This window comes from Podarcis raffonei, chromosome 13, assembly GCF_027172205.1.
Source record: "Podarcis raffonei isolate rPodRaf1 chromosome 13, rPodRaf1.pri, whole genome shotgun sequence".
Taxonomy (NCBI): domain Eukaryota; kingdom Metazoa; phylum Chordata; class Lepidosauria; order Squamata; family Lacertidae; genus Podarcis; species Podarcis raffonei.
The window spans coordinates 43,688,513-43,698,044 of record NC_070614.1 but is presented as its reverse complement, the minus strand read 5'-3'; the positions used below and the strand labels follow the sequence as shown (position 1 = coordinate 43,698,044).

The following is a 9,532-nucleotide window of genomic DNA, read 5'->3' as shown; positions in this document are numbered from 1 at the left end:
CACTACTCATGTGAGAAGCAGCCTCGGAAATTCAGAAGTGCTTTCCAGACAGTAAGAAGCACATGAGGGAGTGAAACTGGGCCAATGAGGGTTATGGCTTGGGAGATGTAATGCAGCCTTAGAAAAAGACACGGCCTGGTGGGGGCATCTTGACGGCCATATAGCCCGGACCAGAGGACCGCATTCAGCCATTGGGCCTGAGTCCTGTCCCTTCTGATTTAGACAAGTCATCACTGGAGTCTTTACCCTCACTCCAGAGTATTGGTGGTAGCTACTCCACATGGACAGAAAAACTGCTTGTCATCCCTTCAGACCAGGAACAGGACACCTGTGGTCCGTCCAGATGTTGTTACTCTTAAGTCCCTTCATCCCCGGTCATGGACTTGCTGGAGCTGATGGGAGTTTGAGACCAGCAACATCTGGAGGGCCACAGGTTCCTCACAGCTGCTTGAAACATTCCACTGACAGAGGCACTTTGTGTGTCAGTGACTTCTGTTTATGTTACCTGTGGCCACCTCCGTGCTCTCCTCCTTCCTGCCCACTTTGAATAGTATGTATTCATTGATCCTAAATTACTGTATTGTGAAGGACACCCTCGTGCCACACAAACCTGTGTGAACCTTGCTGTCCTAGTTGGACGTTGACCAAGTCTTCCCGCTATCTGAAGTTCAGGTGAGAACTGACTGGAGGGCGTCTTTCACCTGTGGCACCTCATAATTAGAATTCCCTTTCCAAAGAAGCTTGCCTGGTACCACTTTTGTCCTCCCAGCACTAGGCTGAGGCAGAATTGTGCAGGTATTCCAGCATTTTGTGTAGCTGGGGTTTCAGGTTTCTGTGCATTTTTTATTGTCGTTGTGTAAAGGCCAACATTTTTGTACTGTACATTTGAATTTCAATGTATTTGTGTGCATTGCTTTCAAGGCACGCTAGCCTGAGAGCTTTTGCTGAAAGGGTGGTTTATAAGCTTTAAAATAAACACATAGCTGTCTCTGCCTTCTGAAGTGTTTCTATTATTTAATTGGCTGTGGCTGTTTCCTCATGAGTATTTAATAGAACTAGTGTGATATGCAACCAAAGAATGCGTCTTGCCAAATGCAAGGTGGTTGTTTTGTTTAAGATTCAGAAGCAATACGAAACACAAGTGGGTGAAAAGAGGATTTTATTCCTAAATAGCAAGCAATACATTTATATACATACCAGGACATGCAGTTCTATCTGTCACTTGGAAGCCCTCAAAGAAGTGGTGAAGTGACTCCCCCAGGTAGCATTGGATTGCATTGCCCTGCAGAAAAATCAGTCCGTGCACAAGCTTCTAAGTTTCTCTACTCAAACTATCTGATTTTTATAGATAGCCACCTCCTTTCAATGCCCTCCCTCCAGTAACAATTTCAGACATCAGAGAAGGTTCCCAGCATTGTTTTCCTAGACTGATTCAGGTAGCTGTGAGTGGGGCTTCAGCTATTCTCAACTGATTTTGACACCAGAGAAGGTTCTCACACCTTCAGAAACTTAGCAACTGCAAGGGAGGTGGAAGGAGCAGAGGCAGGAAGGGTAACCATGTTAGAATCACTACCTCCTCGATATACAATTGGTCTTCCGGTTGGATTTTCCCATACAGACTGCAGTCTGGGGTGTTGCTGATTGCTGCGACTTCTTCCTTCACCCAGTTTTCCATTCCCCAACTCACCCTTGCCTCTCAGTCATGCTCTGCAGGTTTTCATAGGTTGGAATTTCTTCCAAATTTCAAGCGGTATTTTGGTACAATGCTTGGTTTTAATTATGCCTTTGTCTAATTCTGAGCAATACGAAAATGCATTTGCTTAACTCTGTAGACTCTGTTCCAGTACAGTTGAACGATCTGGATGATACAATCATAATAAGTGTGATAACATTGTGGCATCATATTACAGTCGTACCTTGGATCTGGAAACGGCTCAATTGCCGAACGTTTTGGTTTCATTATTTATATAGCATGAATATTTAACACATGTATGTTTGAAGAGAGTTTATGCCCCCTAATGAACCGGGTTTTATCTTCTGCTATTTATGCATTACTATATCTAATCTATTTCCTAGAATTAAGCTACATATTTTAAAGCCCTGATTCAGGAGTGCTATATGATAGTACCACTGGATTTAGAAGGATCTTTATTTATTACTTTGGTGATTTTTGAAGCTTTTCCAAAACTTCTTTTGCAGCCATTTGGTAAGTTAAGCTTTTAAAACTTTTTTGGGGGGGGTTTTGGATTTTGGGTTTGGGTGTTTGGAATTCAAGGACTTGGTGTTGGGGAGGGGTTTGCAAGAATCTGGAAGCTTGTGTGTGTTTTTTCCTGCATTTTTCTGATTTTTTGTGACCATTGGAGCACTCTGCTGTTTTTTAAAAAAAATTCTGGATTTGAATTTCTGTGTGCTGGGTGGCTGGGGGAACAGTTGGGGAGGGGCTTGCAAGAATCTGGAAGCTTGTGTTTTTTTCCTGCATTTTTATGATTTTCTGTGACCATTGGGCAACTCTGCTGTTTTTTTTAAAAAAATCTGGGTTTGAATTTTGAAATGCTCTTTACAGTATGTGTGACTTTAAAGAGCACTTAATAAACTCTTGTTGTACCAAATTTGGCTTTGTTTGGACTTTTTTTGACCATAGGAACGCATTAATTGATTTCAATGCATTCCTATGGGATTTCGTGCTTCGCAAGACGAAAAATTCGCTAGATTTTTAAAAAAATCTGGGTTTGAATTTTGAAATGCTCTTTACAGTATGTGTGACTTTAAAGAGCACTTAATAAACTCTTGTTGTACCAAATTTGGCTTTGTTTGGACTTTTTTTTTTTTGACCATAGGAACGCATTAATTGATTTCAATGCATTCCTATGGGATTTCGTGCTTCGCAAGACGAAAAATTCGCTAGACGGAGAGATTGGTTGCATTATCATCAAATAAACGAAGTGTTTAAATTGGACAGTAAAATTGGCTTCCAGGTGGAAAAATCAAAATTAGAGACTGAACTGTTAGAATCCAGTACTAAGAATTTGTCAAAAATGTACAATTTGCTGCTGAAATGGAATACACAAGATGAAACGGTTAAATCAACTATGATTAAATGGGCTCAGGACATTGGTCATAATATTTTGTTCGCTGACTGGGAAAAGTTGTGGACCACCGGGATGAAATTCACGGCATGTAATGCCTTAAGAGAAAATATAATGAAAATGATTTATAGGTGGTACATAACCCCAGTCAAGCTTGCAAAGATCTACCACTTGCCTGACAATAAATGTTGGAAATGTAAGGAAAAGGAAGGCACATTTTTTCACCTCTGGTGGACGTGCCCGAAGATTAAGGCATTCTGGGAAATGATTTATAATGAACTGAAAAAGGTATTTAAATATACCTTCCCTAAGAAACCAGAGGCCTTTCTCTTGGGCATTGCCGGCCAAGGGGTGTTAAAGACAGATATAACTTTTTTTATGTATGCTACAACAGCAGCTAGAATACTCATTGCGAAGTACTGGAAGACACAGGATCTACCCACACTGGAAGAATGGCAGATGAAGGTGATGGACTACATGGGCTTGGCAGAAATGACGAGCAGAATCCGAAACCAGGGAAGAGAAGCGGCGGAAGAAGAATGGAAAAAGTTTAAGGACTATTTAAAGAAATATTACAAAATTAATGACAGTTAGAATGATGTTGGATTAAAGTAAATGGTTACTATTAGTAATGGCTAAGACAAGGAGAATAAGGATGATTAACTTAAATTTATAGTAAAATAAGGGAAGATTTGCTGAACAATTGATTAGAATTTGGAATACAGAAATGGGAGGCATGAGGAAGTCGAAGAAGAAAGGTTTAAGAAATTAGGACATGAAATGGTACTTGTTTCTTGTTCTGTTTTTGTTTTTTGTTTGTTTATGTATGTTTTGTTTGTATGATTATAAAAACTGTTTAATAAAAATATTTAAAAAAAAAAAATTCGCTAGACGAAAAAATTCGCGGAATGAATTAATTTCGTCTTGCGAGGCACCACTGTATATGAGATTGGAGTTTATCAGATTCAGATTAGGTTAGACATGAAATTTAATTTTCCATATTTTTTCATCATTCCTCAGATTTTTTTAAAAAATTCATTTGCAGCATCTTCAGATCTTGCAATCAACTTACCCTCATTGGTCTTTAATTTTTGGACCAAATTATTACGTTGTTTCTGTTTTAACAAATATGCTAAGAGTTAGCCAGCTTTGTTTCCTTGTGCAAAGGAGCACTGTCTTATGAATGGTTCTCTGAGTTACTGTGGAATGGATTTCTTGCATTTTGGAGAATTTAAGGAGAAGCCCTGCGGAAGGCAGTGACCACCTGGGTAAGTCAGGGATAATATTATAATACCGCACCGTCAACAGTCCAGTGTGTGAACACCTGAGCAGAGAATCAATACCCTCTCAATCCAGCAATTGTGATGTAATCGTCATGGCAAGTGACTGACAGACCCCTGGGACAACGGCAGGACTGATTAAGAAAGACACCAGTGCTAAACTTTGCAATTTAAAGTTTGGTGTTTTCTTTCATCACCCTGGCCACGGCCCCATGGACGTCCTTGTTACGCAAGGTGTAAATGACCGGGTTGAGCAGGGGGGTGACCACAATGTAAAAGAAAGCAATTTGCTTGTCCTGGTTGGGAGCGTTGGCTGAGGCTGGCTTCAAGTACATGAAGATGAGGGTGCCGTAGTACAAACTGACCACAGCTAAGTGGGAGGCACAGGTGGAGAAAGCCTTGCGCCAACCAGCCCTTGATCCCATTTGTAACACAGACGACAGGATGAGTCCATAGGAGGTTAAGACAACAGAGAGAGGACAGAGGAGGACCACCACAGAGGTCCAGAAAACAATGGTTTCTGTTACATAGGTGTTGTCGCATGCGAGCTTCAGCACCAATGGTAGCTCGCAGAAGAAGTGATTGACATGGTTGGGGCCACAGTAGGGATGTTGGAAGGTGCAGCCTATGTTCAGTGCTGCAATGAGGCAGCAAATGATCCAGGAAGCGGAAGCAAGCTGCCATCGGCGGCTCCTGTCCATGGCGATGGTATATAATAATGGATGGCAGATGGCCAGGAAGCGGTCATAGGCCATGACAGCCAGCAGGAAGCACTCGGTGCCGCCTAGCGTCATGGTGGTGTACATTTGGATTGCGCAACGAGTGTGGGAGATGGCTCCATTTCCGGAGAGCAGGTGAGCTAGCATTTGGGGCACGGTGCTGGTGGTGTAGCAGATCTCCAAGACGGAGAGGTGAGTCAGGAAGAAGTACATGGGCGTCTGGAGTCTAGGGTCAGCCTGCACAAGCATGATGATCACCAGGTTCCCCATAAGGGTAAGTGAATATACGAGGAGAATCATGAAGAAGAGGAGAAGCTGGGTTGTACGGTGACTGCTGAGTCCCACCAAGATGAACTCTCGGACAGAGGTTTGGTTTTCAGGTGTCATTCTGCTCTGCTTAGCTGCAGAGACAATGTGCCGCCGCTGGAGACAGTCTGATTTTCTTGGAGACAGCCTTAACAATGAAAAGTTACTCTTTGGTTCCTGAAAGGGCACAATGAATCCCAAAGCAATCTATGAAGATAAGAGAGAGAATTTGGTTCCTATAGAAGACTTCATTTTCCAGTGCTCCATTACTGCAAGTTAACATTTAGTGTCTTGAATTATGTCTATTAGTATCACTTTATAATTCTGGGGTGGGGTGTTAGGGGCGGGATATGATGGGTACCTTCTTGGGCACTCCGTTCTCACCTGTGGCTCCTAGAAGCTGTCATTCGATAGCAGCCACATCCCAGGAATGGCTTTGACTGGACAGCTAAACCAGGTGAGGAAATTAATGTTCATGGCTAACTTAGATTCATAAATTTCATTGGGTCTACTCTATGAGTATGACCAGTATTGGAAACAACCCTTTGTAATGGATTGCTTTGAAGTCATTACATCCTGCACCAGGTAAAGTAATCTTTAGTCAGCCCAATTCCCCACTCCACGTTTCCCATCTTTTGCCCGACCAAAGGTGGCAACCCTAGGTACCAGTCCAGGTTCCACCAGTCTGAAAGAATAAGAGCTAAACAAAAACAAAAACAAGATGAGCCCATTCCTCCACAACAGAGCTTTCCAAACTTTTCATGTTGGTGACACACTTTTTACACATGCATCATCTCACAACACAGTGATTCAGCTTTACTAGCAAAATGGAGGTTAACCTAACCCCATTCCAGCCCCAGGAGGTGGGTTTGCGCAAACACCTACACACTACAGCTGACACGCTAGCGTGTCATGACACAGTTTCGAAAGCACTGCTCCACAATCTTACTGTACTTCCCAATAGTAAACAAGCCACATTGTGAGATGCTTGCTTTGCATGGAGACAAACTCTATCACTGTTCTCCAGTCTTGGGCAGATGACCTTCTATGGCTTCTAACCTGTGGTCCCTTAAATGGGGATGTCACAGACTTCATACGTGCAAAAACTCTGTTCTTCCTCTGATCAGTGGTTTCCCCCAAGTAGTGATTTTTTTTTATTTGAGTGCTGGACACTCAAGGGCTACTGGATTCTCTGACTTCCTGCATAGTACACCATTCTGTCATAAACAAAGATAAAACTATACTTGCCAAAGCAGGGAAGAGCCATCATTCCGGTTCTCTGGTTCAACTGCTATGAAAAAAGCCCTAGTGCTACAGCATTTTCTCCTGACAACAATACCACTTCCAATCTGCAAAGCCTTTTAAGGCCACAGTCACTGCATGGTTTAATTGTCAGGTTTTTGCTCCCCAGATTCCCAAAGGTTTGTGGATATAGTAATAAAGGCAAGATAATAAAGGCTGTGGGTTTTATCACTCAAGGACTCTTCCAATCCCTTTGGGGCTTTCCTCTGCTTCATTAAGAGTTTGTTGTTTTGTTATGTTATTTGGGTATCCCAAGAGCAACAGGATTGTCACACCACAGAGGAAAAGAGTCGTTGAACTTTCAAACAAAAGATTGCTGGGATGAGGAGAATCCCGTGGCACATCTTCCCAAACACTACGCAGGCCTGCAAACACGGTTGATATGCCCCTTTAATATATAGAGCGTCCATTCAAATCTGGTCATTAAATTCTATCGCTTGCATGGCAGTCCTGTACATGTCTACTCTGAGTTACGTTTAATTGAGTGCAATGAGACTCATTCCTTTACCTCTTTTAAACTTTGCAGTAACCAAGTCTGACAGATCCACTCCACTTCAACATGGGGAGGAGTTGTGGTGGAACGTGTGGCCACCCACTCTCCTCTGGGGGCAGGGATGAAGTCCCGCATTGCCCGGGGATCCCGGCCACGTCAGCGGCCAGCCAGCCAATCTGCTGGCTGGTGGGGGCATGGCCAGGACCATTTAAGCTGAGGCACGAGCCAGGGGCTTCCTCTTGCCTCGCTTCCTCAATCTCCCTCGTTCCCTCCCTATTTTGCAGGTTTTAGTCATTGCCCTTGCTATGGACCTTGGTTGGTTGCTGTTGAGGGGCCTGGTAGGAATTTTTCCACTTGGCAAATTGGCACAAGCCATTTGGTTTTTGCCTACCTCATAGCAATCGTCACAAATTTGTTAGGGTGGCGGTTAGGCATTGTTTGACCATATAATGGGGGAGGGGAGGTGTGGCCATCACCTGCCCCTCCAAGCTTAAGGGTATTCCGTTAAAGAAATCCAGGGATGTGGATCTTGTCTAAAGCCTGGGGCGGGGCTACTGCCATGACACAACCCCGACAGGAACACCCAGGGGAGCTCGAGTTGGTATGCATCGACAGGGCTCCCCCTTCCAGTGGTTTACCCTTACTGGACTCTGTGCGCAATGGGCAGGAGTCAGATATAGTTGGGTCCAAACAATGCCTAAGCCAATACCGCTCACATTCTGTAATCACTCAATAAAGTTGTGGCCAAATTTTGCCCAATAACATTAACTTAATATCTGTGGGTTATTCTTCAAAGGAGGGGTGGTTTCGGGGTCTCGACACGCAACACCTGGAGAGCCACCTGCCCATGGTGCAAAGTGGGAACAAATTGCAAATGAAGACAATGCATTGATGTGTGGAATCAAGTATAAATTGAAATCGCTATTGGTTTTGCAGGCTGGGACTCAGTGCATATGTGTACTGTGTGTGGGAGGAGGGCTCCCCCCCCCAAGGAACTGGGGCACCAACTATCGGGGGTGGAAGGGGCTTCAGCCCCCTCAATATATTTGAGCAAGGGGCAAGTCCCCCTAATACTGAGGGGTGGCATCCCGCCTGCTGCCCAGCAAGTAGTGGTTGCATGCTGGGATGTGTGGAGGGTGAAGAGAACCCTGGTGGGTGGAGATGCATTCCTTATTGGGCAACCTTTTGTGTGTGTGTGTGTGTGTGTGTGTGTGTTAAGATTTTTTTTAAAAAAAAGATGTTTAAAATGAGTATATCAAAAAAGTTCAAAGCATTTCTGTCAGGGATTAAAGGAGCAGAAGTCTCCCCATAAATATTAAACAACAGCTAGGCTTCTCTACGTACAGAAATGGAAGGAAGAAGAAGTTCCAACAAAAGAAGAATAAGAATAAAAAATAAGTAAGATGCAGTAATGGACTATCCAGAACCAGCAAAATTAACAGCAAAATTAGTCGTGTTTTATGGAAGAACGGATGCCTTTTTTTAGACTATTTAAATAAATATTGCAGTATGATGAACTGGAGAGCAGGATTTGAGCTATGAGCAGCAGAAATAATTAGATTATAATATTGTGGTTATGATTTGATAGATGGGGTGCAGAAGAAGGGGAGAAACAGCAAGGGGTGGGAAGTCGAAAAAATAAGAGAAAATATGAAGTTGTGTTTTGACTGTATATGTTTTTTCTTTTAAATAGAAAATTTGCATTTTTTTAATGTCACATTGAATTCTAGTACAGCTCAATCCAAGAAAAACAACAACTGACAGACGAATAATGAGTACAGGGTTATATATATATATATTTATATATTACGATATGTGTTGGTATAATACAGTTGTGGCTGAATGGTAGAAATTAGCTTGAGGACTGATGAAATCCAATCTCATCTGAACAGGAATAGAGCACTCAATGCATTTCCAAAATAAGCACTAATGTTTAATTTCAACACCTTAAAAACACATTAGATCTTGGTCTTTTTCTAAACTAAAAAATGTTAACACCAAGCTAGCTACGTAACTGGAAAGGTTTGGATAGAGAATGCTCTCCCTAGGCTTTCATACAGTGAAGAGATCATTAAGCCTACAACAATACATATGGCTAAAATCCACGCTGAATGTCAAACTAATAACTTGTTCTAGGGAACTGTGTTCTAGAAGTTACTCTTTTGCATGAAAGCAAGCAACAAGGTATAATCTTATGCAAAAATGTTTCTCAAATCGTTTTAAATTGAGCTGAAAACTATAGGTATGTCATCATTATGAAAAAAAAGTCTAAATACCGTATTTTTTGGTGTATTAGACAAGGTTTTTTGACTCAAAAATCATGTCAAAAAATGGAGGTTATCCTAA

The 9,532-nt window shown here is 42.4% G+C and overlaps 2 protein-coding genes across 3 annotated transcripts in view; both read right to left on the bottom strand.

Annotated features, from left to right (window-relative positions):
* SDR39U1 (short chain dehydrogenase/reductase family 39U member 1) overlaps positions 1-9,532 on the bottom strand; it is a 226,905-nt gene that overhangs the window by 23,890 nt on the left and 193,483 nt on the right. The window lies entirely within an intron of this gene.
* LOC128398994 (olfactory receptor 9I1-like) lies at positions 4,537-7,321 on the bottom strand. The gene is made up of 2 exons (XM_053360254.1): positions 7,202-7,321; positions 4,537-5,598 (listed from the first exon to the last, which is right to left on the bottom strand). Exons 1-2 carry the CDS (start codon positions 7,319-7,321, stop codon positions 4,537-4,539), a joined length of 1,182 nt encoding a protein of 393 aa, XP_053216229.1.